The 25,611-nt window shown below is 36.9% G+C and overlaps 2 protein-coding genes across 7 annotated transcripts; one reads left to right on the top strand and one right to left on the bottom strand.

Annotated features, from left to right (window-relative positions):
• The first annotated feature begins 577 nt into the window (after nt 1–577).
• LOC111446331 (C2 domain-containing protein At1g53590-like) lies at nt 578–7,458 on the top strand. 4 transcript variants are annotated; one of them, XM_023085103.1, is made up of 14 exons: nt 578–749; nt 827–1,174; nt 1,381–1,531; nt 1,749–1,823; nt 2,150–2,293; nt 2,508–2,603; nt 2,709–2,840; nt 3,839–3,991; nt 4,153–4,194; nt 4,366–4,414; nt 5,590–5,682; nt 5,777–5,960; nt 6,159–6,282; nt 6,369–7,458. In XM_023085103.1, the coding sequence occupies exons 3-14, from the start codon at nt 1,415–1,417 to the stop codon at nt 7,344–7,346; spliced, it is 2,187 nt and encodes a 728-aa protein (XP_022940871.1). In that variant the 5' UTR covers nt 578–749; nt 827–1,174; nt 1,381–1,414; the 3' UTR covers nt 7,347–7,458. The 4 variants fall into 4 exon arrangements, with proteins under 4 accessions (XP_022940871.1, XP_022940872.1, XP_022940873.1 ...); XM_023085104.1 differs by having other exon boundaries at nt 578–753; XM_023085105.1 differs by lacking the exon at nt 827–1,174.
• A 388-nt stretch (nt 7,459–7,846) lies between these two features.
• On the bottom strand, nt 7,847–25,479 carry LOC111446154 (putative callose synthase 8). Of its 3 annotated transcripts, XM_023084846.1 has the most exons (41): nt 24,862–25,479; nt 24,264–24,364; nt 23,587–23,708; nt 23,416–23,503; nt 23,159–23,266; nt 22,950–23,069; nt 22,666–22,758; nt 21,955–22,046; nt 21,554–21,680; nt 21,040–21,177; nt 20,888–20,964; nt 20,569–20,749; nt 20,115–20,243; nt 19,908–20,025; nt 19,014–19,342; nt 18,191–18,243; nt 18,041–18,101; nt 17,838–17,919; nt 17,275–17,324; nt 16,901–16,987; nt 16,710–16,838; nt 16,523–16,617; nt 15,929–16,013; nt 15,684–15,844; nt 15,445–15,568; nt 15,262–15,356; nt 15,035–15,182; nt 14,739–14,890; nt 13,330–13,436; nt 13,109–13,231; nt 12,960–13,028; nt 12,680–12,848; nt 12,490–12,592; nt 11,084–11,203; nt 10,901–11,016; nt 10,379–10,462; nt 9,953–10,065; nt 9,652–9,881; nt 8,731–9,579; nt 8,426–8,611; nt 7,847–8,344 (listed from the first exon to the last, which is right to left on the bottom strand). In XM_023084846.1, the coding sequence occupies exons 1-41, from the start codon at nt 25,157–25,159 to the stop codon at nt 8,114–8,116; spliced, it is 5,943 nt and encodes a 1,980-aa protein (XP_022940614.1). In that variant the 5' UTR covers nt 25,160–25,479; the 3' UTR covers nt 7,847–8,113. The 3 variants fall into 3 exon arrangements, with proteins under 3 accessions (XP_022940614.1, XP_022940615.1, XP_022940616.1); XM_023084847.1 differs by lacking the exons at nt 22,950–23,069; nt 23,159–23,266; nt 23,416–23,503; ... (1 more) ...; nt 24,264–24,364; nt 24,862–25,479 and having other exon boundaries at nt 21,955–22,042; nt 22,666–22,741; XM_023084848.1 differs by lacking the exons at nt 22,666–22,758; nt 22,950–23,069; nt 23,159–23,266; ... (2 more) ...; nt 24,264–24,364; nt 24,862–25,479 and having other exon boundaries at nt 21,554–21,661; nt 21,955–22,042.
• Nucleotides 25,480–25,611: the final 132 nt, after the last annotated feature.

Genomic DNA, 25,611 nt, shown 5'->3' with positions numbered 1-25,611 from the left:
GATGATGGTTATTTTCAGTATTATAATCTATTATAATTTTTTATATCACCCTATATTGAATTAAACCAAGATTTCTCACATGGGTGGTCGTTCTAGAACGCTCCCTTCTATGATGAGGTCGAGATAACTTCATCATTAGAAGGAAGATTGAGGATACACGATCAATTGGGAGAAGAACATGATCTCTAAAGAGAACTTATACCTTTACGAATTTTCTCATTTCTTAACATGAAATAGGTTAAAAGTGAACCAAATTGGACCGAGCATGGGTTCATGGACTCAAGACATGCATGGTACATATTCCTTTAAGAGGTGTAGGCCATAAAGCCCGACCTCCGCAAGGTGAAGTAGGATTTGGGCTCTAGTCTAACCTCCTCTCTTTCCTTTACCTTTGAAGCTCGGGTGTTCGTAGTTTCCCGAAATGTATCTCATATTTGACATTTTTTTTTTCATTAACTTGTTCATGATTTTTAACACACTTTTATAAGCATCATTAAAATATATTTATGACATTTTAAGATGATCAATTAAAGTTAAATTTGGATAAATCCCATGACATAAGAAATATGACCCAAAACAAACAATCGGGTATTACAGCGTTTCATTCCCACAAGACCTCAATCGGGTCTTATCTAATCCCTCTCTAAAACCCCATTTCGAAATTTGATTCAGTTTTCGATTTCACTATTCGTTTTGTTGGGCTATTCCATGTGTTAAAGTTCGTTTGAATTTCTTCAAAAAAGGCAAAAGTAAGTTCGAATCAATTCGTTCTGTTCAACTATTTTGATATGGGATAGGTCTTGAATTCTTTTTATTCATTGCTCAGCTTGTGTTCATCTTCAAAGGGGTTCTTTCAAACCCAGAAAAACGGTGCATCCCCATGATATAATGGGTATTTATGTTGGCATTTATTGATATCACATGATCAGAGAGAGACCCAGTTGGTTCTCTTTCTCTTATCTTCCGATGCCGACGCATACTCGACACGTGCTTGCTGAAGGAACTTACTTCCAAGTTTCAACAGCGCCAAATTCTTTATCTCTCATCGACAGTTTCTTTTCTCTTACGGCACCGTTGTTACTGTCGAGAGGAATGATGAACAGAGAAGTTCATAACCTGTCCTGTCACTTTATAGATGGGATTCGATTCCTTTGTTCTTACTAGTGATTTTTCTGTAAGTATTGATTTGGAATTTCGTTTTAGTTCTATGTTTGGATTAAACGATTCTTTTGATTTTGATCTTGTGAGTTGAATGTTGAAGTTGCTTCATTAATGGGTTTTGATACTTTTGTTTTGAATCTGGTGGAGCCCATTTCAGAAAATAGAAAAGTGAATATAGTATTGTAATCTGATCCTATAGAATGTTTTGTGTCGGTTCAGGAAGTTCATCTTCTTTGGTGGAAGATTGATTCTAATGGAGGTTTCAATAATGCTTCATGTGGGATTGATCCTTTTTCTTCTATGGTTACTTTCCGCTTACAATTGCTGCCATCTTGCTGCATATTTCATCTCCTTCATCTATCTCTATCTGGTAATGTTTAACCATGACTTTTATCATCTATTTGAATTGCTCTATGAGAAGTTATGTTCTGAATCATCAGATAATCGTTTTGAATCAATTATGATATCTCCTTTTGAGATTCTTGGGAATCTGGATAATTCTTGTTGTTTTTCTCTGAATGTTCATATTGGCATGGGGTTGAATCTTCCTTTTCAGTAATGAACTTCTATGATCTTCTTTTTCAAAGGTGCATGAACGGTTCTTTTGGAGATTGAGGAGGAAATTCAAGTTTGAGGAGAGAAAGCAAGCTAATCAGAGAAGGGTATAATTTCTTTCCCTTTCTTGCATTAAATTCATAAACTGTGAAATTCCACATCGGTTCGGGGTTCGGGAGGAGAACGAAACACCCTTTATAAGGGTGTGGAAACCTCTCCCAAGCAGACGTGTTTTAAAGCTTTGAGGGGAAGCTCGAAAGGGAAAACCCAAAGAGGACAATATCTTCTAGCAATGGGCTTGTGCCGTTACGTAAACGCATGTTTATTTACTGAGAAATTGAGAGGGATGGCATTTTTTTCTGTTCTTTCTTTGGTTTCTTATCTTTGTGATGCGTTTTGATTGGAATCGAATGCGATTTCTCTTTCGTTTCAGGTTCTTACGGATTCTGAAACAGTTAGATGGTTAAACCATGTGGTTGAAAAGATATGGCCTATATGTATGGAGCATATTGTTTCTCAGAAGATTCTCCTCCCAATCATACCTTGGTTTTTGGAGAAGTACAAACCATGGACTGCTGTATGATCTTAATCTGATACTCATTTACCCGTTTTATATCAATACAATGAATTCGAGCAATTCCCTGTCTTTACGATATCGTACTTCCACTAATACGTTCTGCAAACACAAGCACAAGTGTTGCAAGTATAAACTAGGACATGATTTCTTCTCATTGTTCGATATCATAATTTTATATCCGTACAGATTTTTGATGATCAGTGTATGATTGCAGAAGGAGGCTGTAGTTCAACATCTATATTTGGGAAGAAACCCGCCTATGTTTACTGAAATGAGGGTTCTTCGTCAGCCTAGCGAGGACGACCACTTGGTATGCGTTACATTTTCGTTAGATTAGGACCCTATACACACACTCACACACATATATTGTATTTTGTAGCTTCGAGTTTAATCGCGTTGAATGAACTAATTGCAGGTTCTGGTGTTGGGAATGAACTTTCTTACAGCTGATGATATGAGTGCAGTAATTGGGGTGAAGCTAAGGAAAAGACTCGGGTTTGGAATGTGGGCGAAGTTGCATCTAACAGGAATGCATGTGGAAGGAAAGGTACAAAAACTGTTGTTGTTTGTAATGGAGTAATTTGGAATAGTTATTAGCATGTATATTTGTGAGTCGAAAAGTAGATGTGTGAGATCCCACATTAGTTGGAGAAGGGAACGAAACATTCCTTATAAGGGTGTGGAAACCTTTCTCTAGTGGACGTGTTTTAAACCCTTGAGGAGAAGCCCGAAAGGGAAAGCTCAAAGCGGACAATATTTGCTAGCGGTGGGATTTGGCTATTACAAACGGTATCAGAGCTGGACACTAGGCGGTGTGCCAGCGAGGACGTTGGGCCCCCAAGGGGGGTGGATTGTGAGATCCCACATCGGTGGGAGAGGGGAACAAAGCATTCCTTATAAGGGTGTGGACGCGTTTTAAAACCTTGAGGGGAAGCTTGAAAGGGAAAGTCCAAAGAGGACAATATCGGCTAGTGATGGGCTTGGGTGGTATCAGAGTTGGACACCGGGTGGTATGCCAGTGAGGACGCTGGGCCCCCAAGGGGGGTGGATTGTGAGATCCCACATCGGTTGGAGAGGGGAATGAAGCATTCCTTATAAGAGTGTGGATGCATTTTAAAACCTTGAGAGGAAGCCCGGAAGGGAAAGTCCAAAGAGGATAATATCTGCTAGTGGTGGGTTTTGGCTGTTACAAGATGTGTTCAAATATTTGCGTGTTCTTTAAGATATGTTTGGAGCGTGTTCTTTAAGATATGTTTGGAAGTGATTTTGGGACGTGAATAATTACTTTTGTTATCCCTATTTTGGTGATCTTGGCCTTTCCAAGAACTAATCCTGTAGCTTTCGATTTTGTTTCCTATTATTGTTCTATTATCGGAAGAGGAATACATGCAGCTGATCTTTAAGTAGAGCAAGAATTTGTCTGTAATGTCTGACAACTTTTCTGTCTTTTTTCAGTTTCCTTGTCAGTAGTTGTGTTGTTTCCTTAAAAGAATCATGTACTTGCATCATTTTTTACTTCAATCATTCTTCATATCCCTTCTCAAGGTTCTGGTTGGTGTGAAGTTTCTTCGGGATTGGCCATACCTCGGTCGTATTCGATTATGTTTCGCTGAGCCTCCATATTTTCAGATGACTGTCAAACCCATCTTTACACATGGTCTTGATGTTACCGAACTTCCCGGGATCGCCGGATGGCTGGTATAATACATCTTTTATTTGAACATTTTTTACCTTCAACTTCGTTTTCGTTATTTTCCCTCGATTTCTCTTGATGCTAGCAAAACTACACTTTACTGCTTACCTTCTCATTCTTGGTCTAAGTACTGTCATTTTTTCTTTTTTCTGTTTCTTTTTATCAGGATAAGCTGTTGTCCGTTGCCTTTGAGCAGACACTTGTTGAGGTGATAACACCTTGCTTCATAGTTTTTGAATCTCGTTCATTTTTGTTTTAAAATTTTAAATCCGTGAATGGAATTATATTCGAAACGTAAACTTGAATGTTCATATTTCATGTTATTACGTATGCTTTGCAACAATATTTACGAAGTTTCGAGTTATCTGAATGTTTGCAGCCCAACATGTTGGTTGTTGACATGGAGAAGTTCATTTCACCACAATCAGGTACGTAATCCTAAACACAATGCAACATTCAACTTGATCAAATGAGAATTTTGAAGAATGGTTAAACTCAACCTAATGAATAGAAAGAACGTCATCTTAAGGTCCCCCGTTCGATACTACTAGCTTTTGATTCTTGAAAATGAAGCTAGTTTTCTCACGATTTCTGACCATTATTTTAATCTTTCTTTAAGTAACCGAGTTGTTATCAAATCATATAATCATGTCAAGCAGCATGCTTCAAAAAGTTATAGCCTTGTCCTGTGAACAGTATACTTAATTATAATTCTCCTTTTCTGGAATGGTTTAAACTTGTTTGCTGCAGATGTCACACATTTACATAGCAAGCTTTCTGCAATCAATATTTATAATTTACCGCAGCATGATATATTGAACGCCGGTCACCCGCCGACGACCAGTAGTTACTGCAGAAAACATGTTTTAATATAGTTTCATATACTAGTGTTTGTTGGAACTCTAGACCTTAAAATGATTGGACGATGTTTGGTAGTACTAAAGGTTGCTGGTTCTCAAAAATTTCTGTAGACTAAGCTAGGGGCTGTGAGATCTCATAGCGGTTGGAGAGGGGAACGAAATATTCCTTATAAGGGTGTGGAAACCTCTCCCTAACACGCGCGTTTTAAAACCTTGAGGGGAAACCCAGAAGGAAAAGCCCAAAGAGGACAATATCTGTTAGTAGTGGGCTTGGGCTGTTACAAATGGTATCAAAGCCAGACACCGAGCAGTGTGCCAACGAGGACGCTAGGCCCCCAAGGGGGGATGGATTGTGAGATCCCACCTCGGCTGGAGAGGGGAATGAAACATTCCTTACAAGAGTGTGGAAGCCTCTCCCTAATAGACGTGTTTTAAAACCTTAAGGGGAAACCCAAAGAGGACAATTTGCTAGTGATGGGCTTGAGCGGTTACACGGGCTAGGGCTATGTTTAATTTGTATGAAAGTTTTCAACTAAGATGGTTTAATTCAGTTCTCCGTATGCATCACTCCATGGTCTGCAAAACCCTTGGCTTGTACTCTATTGGCTGCTTTATTTATAGTTCCTAGTTATAAATAATCTTATCATACAGAACATTCTTTAGCTTTCAAATTTGTTTCAAGTGTCTGCATATGCTTTGATGTTGATGGATCCTTCTACTTGTCCATGACATTGTATTTCCAGAAACCTGGTTCTCGGTGAACGTGAAGGAACCCGTTGCCCATATCGTGGTTGAAATTATTGAAGGAGCAGACATGAAACCATCTGATCTAAACGGTTCTTCCGATATTCTTCGACTTATTGTATTATAGTTCTCATGATTCTCTTACGTGACTTGTGAACTTGGCTTACAGTTGAATCTTTCTTTCAGGTCTAGCTGATCCATATGTAAAAGGCCAGTTGGGTCCATACAGATTCATGACCAAAATACAAAGGAAAACACTGTCACCGCAGTGGCACGAGGAATTCAAGATCCCAATTGTCACATGGGAGTCGGACAATGTGCTTGCTATTGAAGTTCGTGACAAGGACACATTCGTCGACGACATGCTTGGGTTTGTCTTCAAATTTTTGTAACTTCTATGACCACTACTAGAATATGTTTGTCAAGAGTTTTGATCTTGTGACATCACCTATGTCCGCTCATACGAAGTGTTGACGAGATTTGATGTAGTTCTTATGTCTTCGGTTTCATCTCTCCCCTTGTTCTATTTTTCTGGTGCTCAGGATCCAATCTAATATTCTATTTGCAGAAATTGTTCCATCGGCCTAGCGGACTTGAGGGATGGAAAACGACACGATATATGGTTGCCTCTTGAAAATATTAAAACGGGTCGATTGCATCTCGGGATCACTGTTTTTGAAGACAAAAAGAAGGTTCTGTTCTTTCCCTTCCTTGTCCTGTCTTGTCCTGTCCTATTGGATAATGAAATTCTTAACTGAGATTTGTAATACTACTTTAGGCGGAGTATCCTTCTCCCAAAGGGGCCTTGAACGTGGAAGAGCCTCATAAGGATTCCACTAGAAGTGAAATCAAGGATGTTAAGGATTCAATCTCAACTGTACCAGTGGAGCCTCAGAGAGGGATTGACAATTTCGAGCCGATCGACGTTGAAGGGCAAAACGAGACAGGAATATGGGTCCACCGTCCAGGAAGCGAAGTTTCAAAAACATGGGAGCCTCGGAAGGGACGAAGTCGGCGACTTGATACCAAAATTCCTAGGGAGCCTAATGAATGCAGTGGTGAGATAACATCCTTTAATAGTGATTCTAGCAGTTCTGATGATAACCCTGAGGATAAACGTCGAAGGATATCAGTTCGCAGAGGACTAAGAAAGCTGAGTTCAGTTTTTCACCGGAGTCCTCGGGGTGAGGACCAGTCGGGAAGCTTAGAGGAGACTGTTAAATCCCCCCAATATGCCAATGTTAGGGCCTCAAGTGCCAAGGAGGGAGGTGTGAAGGTTATTCTCTTAGATAACATCTCTGGAACTGCTTCTGATAGGGTATCGAAAGACGGGAAATCGAGCAACGACAGTAGCGATTCAGAAAGCCCAGGAAAGGAGGGTGGTAAAGTGAAAGGCATGGCAAAGAGCTTTTACAGACAGGCTGAGAAATCGGCTCGCAATATCAAACACGCATTGACACACAAAGGGTTGAATAAGTTCCAAAGTGAATCATCAGGAATGAATGAGAGAGATGGTGCAGAAGAATCAGAGTGTTCTGGTGACGAACCTGATGTACCAGCAGAAACCACCACAGCTGCAGCTCCTCACAATGATTCGTTTAAGAAAGAAAATGTGGTGCCCCCAGGTTCAAGTGACAATGAGCAGCAGTCAGCAGAGAAGCTGAGTGCAGCACCCTTGGAGAGGATAGAAGATGATGAAGATGATAAACCTGCAATCAACGCTGACAAAATGATTGGAACTTCAAAAAACATGTAGAAGTTTGAGAATTTGTAAACGGAATTCCTGTAAAGAGATGGTATAAGCTATAAATATTGTGAAGTTCATAGAGAAAAGCTCTTCAGCTCTCTTCAGCATCATATTTGGTGTACACACCTGTTAGGGCAATTCGTCGAGCACCTTGAGTGCAGCAGCATCCAAATCCCACTCTCGCACAACCCTTAAACGAGTATGCTAAGGCAACAAGCATCAATTTCATGAACAACATCAAACAGATTCGCCGGAACAAGTAAATTAAGCACAAAATTGAAGGTTTTAACACTAGGCCAGCAGTTATAATTGGGCATATCGAAAAGGGTATGGCTCGTTTTACCTATAATCTTGATAACATGGTAGAAACATCCATCGGATAATTGACAATTCCTTTTATAATTTCTCTAAAAAAAAAATTGCGGTGAGCGTGGATCGAACACGCGACTTTCAGTCTAATGCTCTCCCAACTTAGCTATCCCCGCAAGTTAATGTTGCAATATTTTTGGGTTGAACTCATTTCTTTGTATTTTGAATTTACGAAAGCTTATTCTTTCTGTTCTTCATATTTGATAACATCATAGACGTTTTTGAGGAGTATCTATAATCGAACATCTAAATGGGATTCAAAGATTGACACCTAAACTCTGTATTCCTATATCCCATCCTCTCCTGATTCACTAATACCTATACATAAATTTTTGGAGGAGGATTTCTCACCATTGTATGACACTATACAATATGTACTAAACACAATCATTCATTCACTCAAATCATCACTTATGCTTCCGTTTCCCAGCAATAATTGGTTGGATATGCAGGTGCCTGTTGAACGCCTCGTTGAAGAGGAAACGGGTCTGGAAGTCCGATATATTTGGAAGCCATGCCAGCATAGCTACAGGTGCGAAAATAACGACGCCCATACCGTAATCATATGATTTGGCAAGAATCCTGGTGAAGTCCCACAGCCAAGTGTGCTCTATTGTTGGCCTCACAGTTTGTGCAAACTAAACCAAGAGTGCCAGTCCAGTCAGTCTCAGATCAGACCAGGGAGAGAGTGAGAGTGAAAGGGAAGGAGACAAGCTTACCAATGTCAATCCCCATCCAGTTGGAAGGAAGGCTAGAGAGCAGACGACCATGTCCTTCAGAGATAAATGACAGACGACCGATAGCGAAATAATTACCGCTACAACGCCAAGGAAGAGAAACGCTTTGAATAATCTGAATACGAAATGATAGTTGGCACTGAATTGCTGCTTCCCCAGGTTTACTGCCTACATTTGCACACCATGTGTATAATGTCATTCACAAGAGAGCACAACTTTTTCTTGAACAGAGAGAAGGATGAAGGCTGCAAAGATAACTTCAAATTTAAGAAAGTTTGAGAACTAACCTTGACTAGTAAGAAAATTGCAGCAATCACAGCCCAAGAAAGAACATAAACCAGAAAATTACTGCTATGCTGGGAGATGTCTAGGTGATATACAAGCCCGTACTGATATATGAAGAACCTTAGTGAGAGAAGTACCTCGATCAACCTCGAAACAAGTCCTGAATGACGAAGATGGGCTTGTTCGTCGTCCCACCAAGACTGCCAACTTTTGTCCTGCTGAACTCCGATACCACCTTGCTGCTTAATCCACTTATTCCATTCTTTCCAGTCATCTACTATCTTCGCCCAACTGAACCCAGAGGGATTGAACAGAAATGGTGCGAATAACCAAGTAATTGACATGAACCAGATGGAGTAAGTGATCAACATATATGCCATGCTGCTCTGATAAGATCGTCTGAACAAATCATAGACAACCAACAGAAGCAGTAGCTCGAATCCTTTAACGAAGTGACTTCTTGAATACAATCTGTAGTTTTCAGTGAAACTGGCAGAGAAGACGACTACTTTACGCCCAGTAGGTCTGTACTTTGCACCCCCGTGAAGTATTGTGCGGCCGAAGTAATGAGTTTTTGTTCCCAATGAAAATGTGAAGAAAACAACTGCTAACTGCAACTGCATGAGGACGAAATCTTTGAGGGCTGTGAGAAATCCTCTTTCAAGTCCAATTTCCATGACCATTGGTAAGCCTGTTAGGAGCCCAAGCTGTATAAATGACTGTGAAGCAAGAGCTGTTTCCAAAGATCGGACATTCTGCATTCTAGCTTGAAGAAGAAGAGATTTTTCCAACCCACTAAGAACAAGGTATAGTTGTCCGTAGAGGAAAACATAAATTCCAAGTACTGATATCTGTGCAGCGAATTGGCTAATCAGTGAGATGGTACTAATAAAGGAAATAAGCAATAAAGAGAGTTACGTTACCAGACTACTGAAATAGTATCCAATTGTAGTGTAATAACACGATAGCATCCTGAAGAAATCGAATCGCTGCCCAAGGCGATATATGTCCCGACTTAGAGTTTGTTCGCTATTTCCATTTGCTATCTTGGCTTCAAACTTGGAGATCTGATTCAGTCCTACATCACGGCCTTTGCCTATTTGCATGTACTCATGATATGTAATATATCCCCTACGTAATGTAGAGTTGAATCCTATCCATAAGAAGCATTTGCATGTTAGCAATGTTCAACATTATGGATAGAGTCAAGCTACTTATTCTTACCTGCATAAACGTCTTCGCTCAAGTTAATGGTTTTTGATGCTTTGCTAATGCCACCTCTCGTAATGTGAAACACCCTGTCGAACACATCTGGGTGTCCGTAGTGGAATCGTACCCTGGAGACAGCATTCGAAAAATAGTTTTTAGAAAGTCAGGAAGAGGAAAAGGGATGACTAGTCATGAAATAGTGTCGAAGAACTTCATCGGAAAACGAGGCACTCAAAGCAAGAGCGTGTACTTAGTGCATGAAAAGATAGAATTATGACTAATTAGTGTCACTGTTGTAATTGCTTGTGTTTGAAATAGGACAAATTCCAAAACTGGATTTTCTTACCAGGAGGAAGGAGGGAGGGGCTACTACTAAAAGTTCAACACCTAATTATTGCCCAAACTTGGACAACGAAATTGCAGAACCCACAAATGCATTACCTGAGAGGATTGGCAAGAATTCTTTGACCAATTGTGACGAAACTCGTCTCTTGATATGACATGAACCATGCTAAGGAAGAAACACTGCAGTTCAGGTTAAAAGAAAACCAAATTAATATATGATCTTTAACTATAGCAACCATCGTAAACATTTCCTTCATAGAAAAATCTTTCATCTTTGATATGTTGAAACAAGTTTATGGTACAGTTACAAAATCAACTCTAATAATTAAATATCAGATAGATTGAGAGTAAAAAAAGAAAATCTTTAGACTGTTCCTAATACTCAAATAACGATAATGAATTCAATAACAATGTAGGATCGATCGGTCAATCATTTGAAAATTTGCACGCTGGTCTCTCGTCAATGGCTGAGACCAGCACTTAAATTATGACAGATTGACACAAGTTTATTTTTAGTAATCACCTCATAGAGGTCCAATTTCATTAACCGAATGCATTTGACTGTGTTGGTGTGACACGAGTAATTCACGATTAATTGATCAAAGCAATAAATCTGACCTTCCAGTAAATATGTGCTCTCTCAAACCCAGAATTGCAGGTGGCTTTCGTGCTTTGGGATTAAAAAATTCTTGAAGAAGATTTCTCATCTTCAGTGCCTCTTCCAAATAATTATCCTGGTGAAGCGCACACCATAAGAATAAGCATGAGAACTATTAGTCATGTTAGAAGAGGAAGGCCTACCTGGTTCATATCAACTGTTTGAAGAGCTTCGCCACGTGTGAAAATTATAGCATGATTTTGGTTTTCGGGCTTCCCTTCTCCAAGGTGTGGCGGACCCGGAAGCTTTATGCTGTAAATTTCCTATAAAATGGAATTCATTTACAAATATTCAGTGGCTTACAACATAAGTAGGTAAGCGAACTACCAACTAATTTGCCAGAAGACATATCATGGTAGTGTTCGTTAATGAATTGTGAATCTATTGCCATAAAGTAGACCGAAGACCATGGTTCCGATGATTTGGTAATATGGATGTTATGATCCTTGCTCTTGATGAATGCTCTTATGATTTATATGATTATAAATAATTCAATTATACTTTTTTTCTAATGATGGATACAAGATTTTCACAAATTTGCAATCACATAAGACTTTGTCAGCCTCTTTTTTTTTAATCTAATCCTTCCAAGCATAACGTTCTCTAATCAGAAAAGAAAGTAGAACCTTGTGCAAGTGTGTTACCCGTAACTCTTTCACTTCCTAGCATGAGTTCGGATTGTTCACAATATTAGGACCCAAGAACATGGGAAAGGTAAAAGAGTAAAATGTTATTTTGCTAGAATCTAAGTGATAGTACCTAAAATGTGCTATTTATATGTCTTATTTCATGCTAGTATCGTCACTCTTATTTTTTATTTGCCTATGTTGTAAGAGTTGAGCAACTTGAAGAAAATCAAAGTGTTTTGGATAACTAGGGAATAAAAATGAGCTATTTGGCCTAAATCAAGCAGCCGACTCAAATTCCAAAAGGATAACCTCAACGATATGGAAATAGCCTAACAGTGTCACGCTCGACACTCCTCAATGTTGCAGTTTTAGGCACTCAACGCCAACAATGTCTCAACGTTGTCTATCAACATCTTGACACCAGAAAGACGCACACACTCCAATCTTCATCCGTAGCATCTCCAACACTAAAAGTAGGGTCTCAATGTTGCATTTCCCAAATGCATTTTTTCTTCTTTCTCAAAGTAGCGTCTCAAGTCTCAAGTAGCAATAGAGTTGACTCGTGTGTGTTTTTGTGGTTTTTCCGTGATGTCATAGTTTGCATGATAAAAGTCTAGGATATAAAGAAACAAATTAGTTAGGTTGTAGCTATCTTGCCTAGTTAGTTTGACTTAGTCCTTCCCATCATTCTTAATGTTATTATTTAATTCTTATGATACTAGTGAGAAGTTCCTTCTGGAAGCCTACATTTATCGTATTTCAAGGATCGTTTAACTCAATAGCTATGCATCATGATAGCCGGGTTTAAATGTCATTTTTATCATCTCCATCATAAAGAGGGAAGAACAAATATTGTCATATCCAACAACAAATGGGTTACTCAATAATATGTTTATTTACAATATTGAAATGATAGTTACCTGATCAAAACCATTAACAGCTTTAATCAACTTAGATGAATAGACTTGGTCATTGTCTGGCATTTCTTTCTCCTCAACATAAGCCACACGAAGAGATGGATACCTTCAAAGAAGATTTAGGCACGATGAGACTCATGATTGCTAGTACTTAAAGTTTGTAATAGCTTTTAGCTTCCGAGAAGAAAGTTACCTTATCATCAAGTCAAGAATGTCTTTTGCACGGGGATCACCGCAAGCTTTTTGTGCTCCAAAAGATTGACAGGACAACACATACGTAAATTTCATATCAGTTAAAGCTTCTATTTGAGCAGATAACGCACGATTTCCTCTCCCAATGGTATCATAACCTTCAAGAATATCTGGATGCAGGAATAAATAACGATATCAGAAGCCACTACATTTTCTATTCAAAAGCTAGTCCTATAAATAATAACTGTTCATACTACAATTAAAAAATCAATGTTCCTCACCTTCATCTTCAGCGATGTCAAGAAAAGCTTGAAGTTTTAATGCCTCCCTATAGTACATCATTCCTCTAACTGTAACCACAGAAAATATAGTGATAAAAAATTGACATTGCACGTTTTTCATCAATATCCAATGGTAAATATCTTATTACCTGTTCTACTCAGTGTTTGTCCCCGAAAAGACGCCCAATTTCGAAGTTCTTCCTCTTTCCCGTCGTCTTTTAGTTTTTCCATATCCTTATAACCAAGTCGATCCAAAAAGTTTTTCCACTCATCTAAAGAAATGGAAGAAGATTTATATATAGTCTCGTCACAAGGAGCACATAACAAAAAAACCGAAAAGGAGAAGGCAGATCGCATATGTGGTAGTGACCTGGAAACATCTTTTGCATGTAAAATATGATGGAGACTTCCTGATGGCTTGAGTGAAGCTCTTCCAATGAAAAGTTTATATCCTCCGCGAAGTATGGAGTTAAAATGCTGTACCAAAGTTCATTTTCTGAGAAACAAATAAAGTATCAACTCTCTTGTATAAGAGATTGTTTTTAATCAATTGCACATGCCTTAAAAGATAATCCACCAATAATGAAAACCCAAGATGTAAAATTCCCGACTTTACTATGCCGAATCAAGAATCCCGTCATCGTCTACTTTAGATTTTTGAAACTTTTTTTTCAATAGACTAAGGTATCAAATCATCTCATCCCTCCCTCCCCTCAAAAAAATAATCAACATATATTGTTATAAGGAATATTAGAAGTTAATGAAAATCAAAAGTTAATACAGGGATAAATTTTTTAAAACTAGAGCAATCAGAGTGAATCAACCCCGCAGAAAACAATGAGAACACCATATCGGTTATCTAAATTCAATCAACTAAAGACCCCTAAGATTGGAAAGAAAAGGAGGTGTTGTTATCAGTAGATTGAAGGTTAGAAATCTGGACACAATCCTTTCTAACATCAAAACCTCCATCAAACTCCCCACAATAGCTTTATCCACTAATCTCGCTAGCGTATCACCGACCAAAGTCCACGAGAACAAGGACAAAAGATGACCTTGTTTGATTCCTATTGAAGCCTTGATATTATTGCTTCTCATTCTTACATTCACAGAGATGCAGAAGTTAGTGGTTTTATGACACCCATTAATCCAATTCCTCGACCACTAGACAAAGTCCAAAACCAACTCTCACACTGTTGAGCTAAATCAAAAGCATTTCATAGACATGACAATACTCTTATTCCGATAGTTTTCAGTACCCCTAATAGGTTTTGGAACTGAATCACGAAATTGTCTATTCTGACAAAAAGTACTCTTTTTGAAACGGTTACAGTCCATCACTTATTGAAGTAAACACCTCTGCAGTGGCGTTCGAATGACTGGACAGGTAATGAGGCTAATATGACAACTTGTAACTTTATAGCATTAATATTCTAAAAAATTAAGTACATGTGAGTATTAATAGAACAGGAACAAAAATCTCGCTAAATGAAACAATTCTTACTAATAATTTTTAAAGATTTGCAACAATCTTGTTGTACTTGGACCTCAATAAATGCTCAACTTGTTCTTCAAAATTAAATTTCATTTACTATAAGATCAAATGAATAACAACACATCATGTGCAACACGCACGTTTTAAAAACTTATAACAATTCGTATATTATTTTACTTTTCCTTGAAAAATATTATGTATAATGAACGACAACTTCATTTAAGCAATACTGCTTGTGCTTCATGGACATTATCAACGCTTGAGAAATAGGAAAAAAAACTAACCTGAATGACATCATATTGCTTACTTTAGGGGCTTTGGGCACATTCATAAACATTGACGTCGCAAAGAATGAAATGCGCCTTCGAGCCTCCAAGTTCACAGGGATGTCCATTGCACTATCTTTAACGGTAAGCAACAAGTGAAAACGCTTGATCTGAAACAAGGAAATTTTGTATCAGTTAGCATTTACATGAAAGTTGACCCATGGAAACAATGAAAAAAAAAGCATTCATTCATGTGACAGACTAATCTATAGCACCACTTTTAGAACTGTCGAAAGAAAATTTATAAACATCACCTGTTCTTTGAGAGAGTCATCATCTGGCAAAGGGAAATGAATAGATTCCTTGCTAGTTGAGGATTCAAATAACTGTGGTTCAATATTCCTAGAAAAATCAATGTAATCCTGCTCTATTTGCTCAGTAGCATAGACCAGATCTAGTAATCTGCATTCAGCAAAAATGGAAGATCGGACAACTGAACATTTGAAAGAATCTGAAGAGAAACGTTGATGAGGAAACGAACCTGGAGCCATTGGTCATCATATCACTCGTTACAAGCTCAAATATATCTTGTAAAACTCTTATCACTCTTTCGCGATGTGTCTTATGCCCTTGAATCTTGAAACAGTTAAATGCAAATCAATTGGGGTTTTAAATTTAAAAGGTTTTACATAACATTTAAATCTGTTTTTCGAGGTAGAATTACCAAAAGATCTAGTAACTCGATACATTTATCATGTAGAACTGGAAGCTCGTTCATCTTGAAGTCCTCGAGAAGACTAGATCTATTAATGCTTTCTTCAATTTCATTGATCAGAGAAGATATGACCCTAGAATATCAAAGTGTTAACACCATAAGTCACATTAATAACAGAACTATAAAAATGAAGGATTTCTTTTCTTTTTTTGAAAACAAAGATAAAGAGGGGAAAAATTCTTCCCCACCTCTTCTCCAAATCTCCCACGATAAGGATTTCGAGAATGTACTTCAAGGACTCGTAGCACTCTTTTACAGCAGAACTCATGTACTCATCTTTTTTTATCTTTTTAATCAGATTTGCATCCTTGCCAACAAATTCTTTTGCAATGCTCAAAGCTGTTGTGAACTACAGGAACAGAATAACAGGGTTAATAATATGAAGAAAGCATCAGATAAACAAAGACATCAAGATTGAACATCAATCAATTACCTTGTTTGCTAGGAGAAAAACAGGCCAGCGAACTATACCAGAAAACAATTCTGATGACACTGGCATTGTCATCAAATCCAATTCCCTGAAGATAATAAGACTTTCAGTGAATATTAAAAAACCACCGAAGTCATCAAAGCTTCTCTTGTGCTGATGTATTAAAGCTTTTCCAAATGTTCCTTTTTTCTATTACCAATAATTGGAGCTCCTTCCTGAATATTTCTTTCCTCTTAATGACAATGAGTGTCTAACAAAATTTGTTTAAACATCCATAGTTATCCTATACACCAATATCCTTGGTATTGATTTCTGCATATGGGATTTTGGAGCTAACCAATTTGTTCAGCCGTTAGTATCGAACTTCTTCAAGTTTTTCTAGAGATTTTCTTGGGCCATTCTAGTATACCTCTCTTTTTTAAGGTAGGAAACAAATGAAGTTTCAATTGGATCATGCAAAATACAAAAGGTAATGAAAATTCTCGACCAAAGCAAGAGGTTACAAAAAATTCCTCCAACTAGTTTTAATTTGAGAGAGAGAATCTTGCAAACTAGAATTCACCAGTACCAAAATAATAATAAGTAAACTAGAATCACCTGTTGTTTATTAAGTCTTCATGTCGAAAACTCTTAATGATTTGGTTCCATACAACAACAAACTTGGAAAGACCTTTATGTGTGTTTTCAGAAGCCTGAGACAAACAATTGGAAGGTAAAATTAGGACAGTACGAAACATAAACAATTGAGCTTAGCATAGGAATATCAAGGCTTTAGAGTCCAGACCTGAAACCTACTGCGAAAGAAACCTTTTCTTTTCTTTTGATCACTTCTCAACATTGGTGGGCAAAAGCAAGCATTGAATGCATAAGGCAAGGTATGAAATCTGCTTCTCAGCATTCCTAATGTTCGAATCTGTAAATCATTGTATGAGACCACCATAATTTTTCTTCATCATGGATCAAGAAACAGCCTACCTCGCCGAGATGATGCAAAATTCCATATAGACCACCAAAGATCGTACAGAACACAGAATACCATATTTGAGAATCCATAAAATATACCTGAGCAGTAAGCAGAGAACGGAAGAGTAGAGATATTAGTAATCACACATTAAATCATTCTTATAGCAAGATTGTTAAAAAAAAAAAAAAAAAAAGTTTAAATTAATAGGTGAAAGTAAATTAATTTATTAATTCATATTTCTAACACAGTAATCCTCAATACCTAATTACTTTTCGTTATATTGTCATTAGCAAGTATTCGGTTCTATAAAAATAAAAATAAAACTACTAAAGGCTGATAGATTCACATAGGAGAGACACATGCAGATACTTTAAGCAAAACTCACAACTATTATAGGAGCCCAAATAGCCACAATCGCACCAGCATTACTCCTAACTGCAAGACAATAATTAAGCAGATAGTTAAACAATGAACGCATAACCTAAAAGGGAAAATAGAGGTCATTGATACTCATAATAGTCATTTCAACTTTTGTGCTAGTCCATGCATGGAGCCCCCATGAGCATCTCCAAGAGACCACTTTATTGTTGCAAATTTTAAAGTAATGACAATAAGACAAAATCAACAATATTGTAGAAGATATCAGCATTGGCAAAACGTAGTTGAGTAATTAATCTATTAATATTTAGTTTACTAAGTCAATAAAAATTTAAGTAATAAAATCGTATCTTTCAAGAATCCGTTCTCAAGAAACAATTCTCGAATTGCTTGAAGTTGAAACTAGTAAAAAATTACTGATGAAATAGTTAACCGATGGTCTAATACCATAAACACCAGAGACAAACCATTATTGGAAAAACCCTCGTTTAAGAGGTCCACAGTCTACTTCAAATGGAAAAGAATATCACTTCAATTCAACTCTTCACCCTAAGAAAAACTCGTGAATACCTTTGGGGAAAAGCTCATGCCAATCATATTTCTTCACACCAATTTTCATTATCCTCTTGGTTGGTTCTACGAGTGGTTTAATCTGCATACCCACAGTGCACAAAATATAACAATTAGTTATTCTCTGTTGAGCTACAAAATGCAAGGAAATGTGTCGTTAAGCTATAAAGCACACTACAAGCATGGTACTCCTTAGTTCTTACCTCAAAATAGTAACTGAAGGAAAATTTGCTTAATAGTACAAGTACCCAAAATAAAGTATACCTACATGAAAGAAAGAGAAACGCCTTAGGAAAAAATGTAAAAAAGAAAAATACAGCAATTTAAAATGAAAGAAAAGGTTTAGAATATACTTCAGCATTGATACTTGGCTTTCCTGCATTCCACGACCAACATATAATCTAGGCTGAAAATTAAAAAAAAAAACATTTGAAAGGGACAAACAAACCTACAAAAAATTTGAATTAAACAAGCACAGGAAATAAACAGCAGAACATGAACCTTAACAGAAACCATGACAGAAGATGTTAGAATAAAATATTTCTACAAATTATCCATACAAGTCTGGATCGGTATCAAACAAAAATGCAGAAAGTTTTTGTAAGAAATATAATTAGGGTTTTATCATCCAAAAAAAAAAAAAAAGAGAAGAAGGAGAATGTTTCAAACAATTTGTGGAGTGAAGGAATAAACTGCCCTCCAAAACGAAAATTCAAAAGTGCATTTACGCCATGAATCACAAGATTCAATCTTTTAGTAATACAATTAGCTATTTTATTCAGGAGGATTGATGATTGCAGCCTATAAGGAAGCCATAAAATGCTATTTCCTCTGCAATTCCAAACTTCGTAAGACTTATCTAGATGAATGATAACCATGAGGAAAATCTGATATATCATACTTAGTCCAGTGGATGGAAACCTAAAGGTCGATGATTTCTAACTTGCACACCAAGTTATTTGATATTGTTCTTATTGTTATAATTGTGTTATGATATATATATATATATATATATAAACATGCACACACACAGAAATGAAAGTGGTAGTCAGAATCAGCCATTAACCAATCTCTGCAAAACGACATGAATCGCACAAACGGGATGGTATCACCATAGAAAGAATCTTTTATATCAAGAAACTTTCTAAGATATTTATTTCAACTATTTAGACTTACCTCTGTCCAATAGGACAAAATACTGCATATACGGCCATTTGATGTCTCAATATACTTCCCTACTGCCGGAACAAGAAATAAAACCAGATCCACTGCATTACTGATGAGGTAAATTGCAACGGCAACCATGTAGGAAGAGAAACACAATTCTCCAATCCAACTCCCTTTCTTTGTTGTGTAACATTTATATTTACTCCTGTAATATGCATAACAAACTGGAAGAACAATGGTCCATATTACTGCTACACCAAGCTTTATCAGATATTTCCTTTTCTGGGAAGTCCCCATAGTCCTCCTCGCCTTCCTTGTAAATGTAATCTCAATAATTGCTGCAAGCCAGATCTCATTTAGATTTATCACCAGACGAATGCTAAGTTTCTATGCATGAAATCAAGAGTTTTTTCCATCAGACCTCTTACTTGTATGTTTTTATAGAGATATAGAGAAATTAACATTGATATGGTAGAAAGTGTTGCAGGAATTCAAGGCACAAGAGGACCTTAAATCCTTTTTATAACACCTACAATATTCTTGAAAACTGAAAACCGGCCATGGAGTACACATGTAGACCAAGTTATTTACCAACACCACAATCAAGAATGTCTTTTAAGTTTATTTTAAGTCAAGAGGCCTTTTATATTGAGAAAAGCCCGTGACTCTAAAACAGATTCCCATCTATTTAAAATTTATAAATGGTCCCTCTTATCATCATTAAATAGTGACTGAAAGAAGGAAGTCCCATGATTAACAATCCCATTCTCATTTCCAGTTACTCTTCTGCCTTTAGAAACCAATTCGTGGGTCCACTTCTTTATTTCTTTGCCGGTGGAAACTGTAATAATGAAGAACATAGTGACTTCGAACCAGAAACATTAGATGAGAAATGATATATACCTTGCAACAATTTAAGTACTGAAGATGTAACAAAAACGCTGGAGACATCCTCAAATATGACTGCATCAAATAATTGAAGTGGAGTATCCAATTCATTAAATGCCATAATGATCATCGCCTGCAATGCAAAAGGTAAACATGAACAAAGAAGAACCACAATGAAAGACAGAAAATCAACTAATTACTCATAAAAGGTTTTCAACCCACCTGTAGGGACAGTATATAGAAGCTCCACATTCTCTTGAAACTCCTAAAGATCTGCAAGAATGAACGAACCTCAACAAAATTACTTTTTCCTAATGACTTCTTCTGCTCACGAGCTTCATCTTTAGAAGCCTGCAAAAGAAACGATGTACAAATGAATGGGTATGTTGTCCTTACAAACAGTCCCTTCCACCCTAATTCCAGGAATCCACATCTAAGCTATATGCTTATAACTAGTTAGTCATCTTCCAAGTTGAAATCTAACAGTAGCGAAAGATTGCTAACAAATGTAATAGCAATCCCAGAATAGTACTACCCTTAACATATGAAACAGATGATTCTAAAGCAATTTTTATCCTCTCATTAAAGACTATGCTAGCAATGGAATCCAGTAAATTCTGAAACTACAAATATGTGCAATGGATTATAAGTAATTCCAACAAAATATATAGCTTACTACTGCTTCAGTATCTACATTTTCTTCGGTCGTTCTTTCTTCCACCCTTCGATTGTTAAAAAAAGGAAACTTGACATGTTTTTTACTTGAATCATCTATCTTTTTTTTATTTGAAACATCTACGTGAAAGAAATCATGGTCCAGACGCAGGGGCCAGCCTAACTCAAAGCAATCAGGTGACCTGAAGAAATACGAAAAGCAAAATTGTCTCAAGTTAAGCAGCTCCTTGGAGGATAGGTTTGAAGGCAAAAAAATAAAAAAATAAAAAAATAAAAAAAAATAAAAAAATAACATAAGCATAATTGGATTTATCGCTAACCAGAAGTACTCATTCAAATCATCATAGTTTCTCCATGTAGAGTAGTTGGCTGACCCATTGTTGCTTTTCTCAGCTTCCTTCAAATTTCAACAGTATTAATTTGCTATGAGTTATTATCACTCCATATACGTAGAGTGCAAATGAAGAAGTACCTTTTTTATGACTCTGTATATAGGGGTAACTACATTCACAAGAAAAGACTCGGTTCCTCCACCATACGCTGGCATGACCTTCTCCCATGTTGTCAAGCTAACAGCACTGGTCAACATGCCATGCAACTCATATGCCATCTTAAGGAACAGGGGGCAGAAAATTGTAAGACTTCTTCGCATTGTTGATAGATGAAAGAACAGTTTTTTTTAATTGAAAAAGTATTCTTGCCAATTTCTTGAAATTAAATTTCAGGACTAAACAACACTGTATTCACCCATATAACAAGACCAAAACATGCACAAGTAGTCATCGACCAGAGTACTTTCAATAAGATTAGTTGAATAGAATGTAATTGAAAAACAGGTAAACAGTATCATAACTTCAATGGAATAACAATGACAACTGAATTTGAGACATGAGCAGTAGTTATGCAAACATTAGATACACAAATTGGAAACTGCTACGCTCATCAAGAGGATTAAAAAACAGGAGGAAATTAGTTATTTATCTTACATGGTGAAAAATATAACAGAGACATTCTGGCATGAATCTCAAGTTTGCAGCCTCGCCCCATATAAGCAGGTAAAGCCCAATGTACAGAAGTTTATACTGCTGACCTTCCTGTTTCACATAAGGTAACCTTCATGGACAAATAAGAATTTTTAGTGTATAGAAGACTTCAAGCACCCTAAGCAACACAACAATGTGAAAATAGAAGTGTTTTACAGAATGAGGCAAATAACATTGCTTCAATAAAAAATGAGGATATACTCTGGGTAAAAGGATATATTTGCTGCACGTCAATATCTATTATCATAAATTAATAATTATTTTACTTCCAAACAAGAAAATTTGATGATTGGAGGCACTACTTCTCTGGTGAGAGAAAGAAGCATACTCGATTTGTTTATTACCTTATATTGCTTTTCCTCCCCAAAAATTTGCACCAATGTGTATAGTTCTTGAAGAACTTTATCATTAACTCATCCACTGGGTTATCTCCTAACTTCATCATGAAAAGATACAAGCAGAGAGATCAAAAGATAAAACTAGATTGAACAAAGTGCTTCCTAATAATTTTTGGGGAGAAATCAATTTGTACCCATGAACTTTGGAGGTTGTATCAATGAAAACTCTAAACTACCAATTGTATCGACAAACTTTCATAAGTGTATCAATTTAGCCCCTCCATTAGATTTTGCTCGAAAAACATTAATTCACATGTATGCAAACTTACCGTTATATCAATTAAACTCAGGAACTTTCATAAATGAATGACCTTCAATTTGTAAATTTTTCATCAATTCTCACATGTGTGTAGATTTCTTAAAAAATATAGGCCCTCCATTTAAAAATTGTCAAGCATTTGAAAATAGATGATCGAAATTGATTAAATTGTGAAAGTTTAGGAGTTTAATTCATACAATTATAAGTTTCCACACATGTGAACTAACGCTTTTCAAACGAAACCTAACGAAGGGTGTAAATGGATATGCTTGCGAAAGTTTAGGGTGTAAATGGATACAATTATTAGTCTAGGGTTTTAATTGATACAACCCCCAAAGTTAAGGGGGTATAAATAGATTTTTTTCCCCTTGTTTCCTAAAACTAAAGTGAAAAAGTACCTTTGAGACAGATGTCTGCTTATTTTTTAGTCGAGTTTGCATATTAGCAAGGAGTAGAATCAAATGCTCCTTCTGGTTGGCCACATTATCTCTCTGATTGAAAAACAAGAATCGATAAACTATTGAGAAATTTATGAGTGGTTGAAAACAAACTATGTAATACAACTAGAACTTTCAATTTTCTGCTTCTCCTGTTGGCCGAAAGTTAAGTTTGCAAAATTTTACGATACAAAATACTGCGACGTACATCAAGCACACAGAGGGAAATGGACTAAGAGTTGAACCTGAAAGCCAAAGCTCCACTGAAGAAAATCAAACAAATCTGTAAACGGCCCATTTTTCTGAAAATCACTGGCTGAAGGCAAGCCACGAACATTGGAAATTACTGCAACTGCTGCTTTAATCTGTAAAAAATTGTTCATTAGTTATCTTACTTTCCATACTTTGTCTCATTAACTGGGGTTAAATAAAACTTATTCAAGCAAGGCCACACCTCCGGTAGTTGCATGATGGGTTGCTGAACGCTTCTATGATCAAGTGGTAGAATGTTATAAGGTACATAGAATGCATTCAAATGGGTATCATCTCTTTCAGAAACCGCCTACAGTGTGAGAAACACAATAGAATCATAATGAACAAAAAAGAATTTTTAAATCACTCAGCTTTTACTCGAAGGGTGAGAGTGGATGAAGAAAAAGGGGGGAAAAGTACAAAATGGTGCAGATTTCATGTAAGGAAAAGATGTAGCACCTGAGGAGCCATTGCAGTACTGATGGACTTCAAGACTTCATACAATACAGAGGCAGTTCTTCGTGCATTTATCAACTTTTCTCTATGACTGGTCCAGGAAAATTTCTTCAAATTAGCAATGTTAACTTGACCTTGTAAGCGTGTATAATCCCGAGATAGAAGCCTCTTTACCTGTTATCAAAATCAAATGCCCCACCATGTTTTATTATGAAATCCTTGTACGTATGATAAACTCGCCTAAGTTCACGAGGATCATTTTTTTCCTTCCGTTTCCGAATTGTAACTTCCTCGTCCTGCAAGCAAATGCTAAGCAAGATAAGTTCAGATTTAGGGGTATTTGTACACAAACAAGAAATAGACTTCTGTTCACCACCTGATATCATGCTTCTGCCATGGAAAAGAAATTGACTGATAAATAACCATGTATAATACATCTACTGAAACAACATAGAATGCAAGATACAGCTAAAAAGAAATGAACTTCTCTTCCCCATAGATCTGAGCTAGACTTTGGCATAAGAAAACTCAACAGATAATGCCAAGTATAGGGCGTTCCGCAGGCAATGGCTCAGTTCCTCGCCAGTTCTTCGTTTACAATCCATAACAGCATCAATATATCTCAACAAGAATATTGAAAATATAAAGTAACCTCATCAAAGACAGCAAAATTACTTCAGCTTCAATCATCTCAAGGCAAAATTGAAAATAGCTAAATGGAAACAATATGTTAAGAGTGCAACTAAAGCCACACATTTTAGAAGAGGAAAAGGTAATGATGCAAACATTATACAAGTTACAACCAACAGGACTCACATGTCTATACATGTGAATCTTGTGTCGCTAGCTACCTGTTCAAGTCGTTGTAGAAGAGCAGTTTTAAGTTGCCGAACTCCCCGCCCATTCGAATATCGATCGAGGTTATGAGCTATCACAAATGCATGAAAGCGACCTAAGAAGAAAAGGAGCACTTTAACATTACGATCTACGACGAGCAATAGTGTAAGTCAAACGTAAAGATTGCTTGTGGATACTATAGATTCACGATGCCTGATTTCAAATTAACTTCAACTTCCTAATTAAAACGTATCACTCATACATGTAATGCAACATATGAATCAACAAACGTTTATAGTTCTAGTAATTCTGGCTTAGAGATGTTAACAGGAAAAGAAAACATCAGAATATTCCTTCATTCTGAATCTTTTGCAACAAAGAATCCCAACTAGAGCTCAGAATAACGTGAAGGAAATACAAATTGGGAAACGAAAAGGTGAAGAATATTCTCAAGTGTTCTCACAGAAAAAACGAATTTCCAACATTTCCAGAATATAACTTTTTGCACAAGACAAGAATTCCTCATAGTAATAGTTAGACCGAATAATATTCTTTCTACGGAAATTCAATTCACCACTAAGCGCCGATTAAAAGCAAAGAAAAACAACTTACAAAGACAAGCAATACGAGGCTCCTCTCTTTCAATCGAATTCGCCACTCGAAGAAACCTCTGGATTTCAGAAGCCAAAGAAACGGGCAATCTCTCGCTCTCAAATGGTTCAGGATTATAATCAACCCCACGAACATTGCTTCCACTTCCACTAGTACTTGCAATCGAACTCGCGATGGGCGCCGCATGATCTGATTCAGCTTCGACAATGGGCTCGGAGAGCACAATTTCACCTGCCATGGCCGTGAAGCGAGATGGGTAAGCAATGGAAGAGTACAAATTGAAGCGGGTACATAGCATATATGTAAAATCTTGTTGGTTTGCTTGGTGGTGGCTTCCATTTTGCTTAATGAGGTGAAACTTGGAATTCTTGGATTGCTTTTTGGCGATGGTGCTTTTTCTGGGTGTCTGTGACGATTCAAAAAAGTTGGGTCTGAACTTTTTTGCTTTTGCTTTTGGAGTGAGTTCTTTGTGGGATTGAATTCAACTTTTGCTTTGTATTCCCTTTTCCATCACTTCGTCTGAGAGGAGGATGGACGGAGGTTCGAAGCTCCTCTGCGCTGCGCGGTCTTTTCTGTTACTGTTAAACTATGCAAATAGAGAGAAAACGAGGAAGGAAGACGACAAGGTCGGGGAGGTTCTTTTAAAAATAATAATAATAAATAAATAAAAAGTATTTATATATATATATATATATATATATTTTTTTTTTTTTTTTTTTTTTTTTTTTTTTTTTTTTTTTTTTTTTTTTT

The sequence above is a fragment of the Cucurbita moschata genome, unplaced genomic scaffold, assembly GCF_002738365.1.
Source record: "Cucurbita moschata cultivar Rifu unplaced genomic scaffold, Cmos_1.0 Cmo_Scf00008, whole genome shotgun sequence".
NCBI classification, from domain to species: Eukaryota; Viridiplantae; Streptophyta; class Magnoliopsida; order Cucurbitales; family Cucurbitaceae; genus Cucurbita; species Cucurbita moschata.
The sequence above is the reverse complement of the archived record's forward strand: the minus strand, read 5'-3'. Positions and strand labels throughout refer to the sequence as shown.

Coding starts and splice junctions, on each gene's coding strand:
- LOC111446331 (XM_023085105.1), top strand. CDS start 1,415: ATGGAGGTTTCAATAATGCTTCATGTGGGATTGATCCTTTTTCTTCTA. Junction 1,532..1,748: donor CCTTCATCTATCTCTATCTG/GTAATGTTTAAC, acceptor TCTTTTTCAAAG/GTGCATGAACGGTTCTTTTG. Junction 5,961..6,158: donor TTCGTCGACGACATGCTTGG/GTTTGTCTTCAA, acceptor TTCTATTTGCAG/AAATTGTTCCATCGGCCTAG.
- LOC111446154 (XM_023084846.1), bottom strand. CDS start 25,159: ATGCTATGTACCCGCTTCAATTTGTACTCTTCCATTGCTTACCCATCT. Junction 12,593..12,679: donor ATTCTTGACTTGATGATAAG/GTAACTTTCTTC, acceptor TCTTCTTTGAAG/GTATCCATCTCTTCGTGTGG. Junction 8,612..8,730: donor CAATTTTCTTACTAGTCAAG/GTTAGTTCTCAA, acceptor GTGCAAATGTAG/GCAGTAAACCTGGGGAAGCA.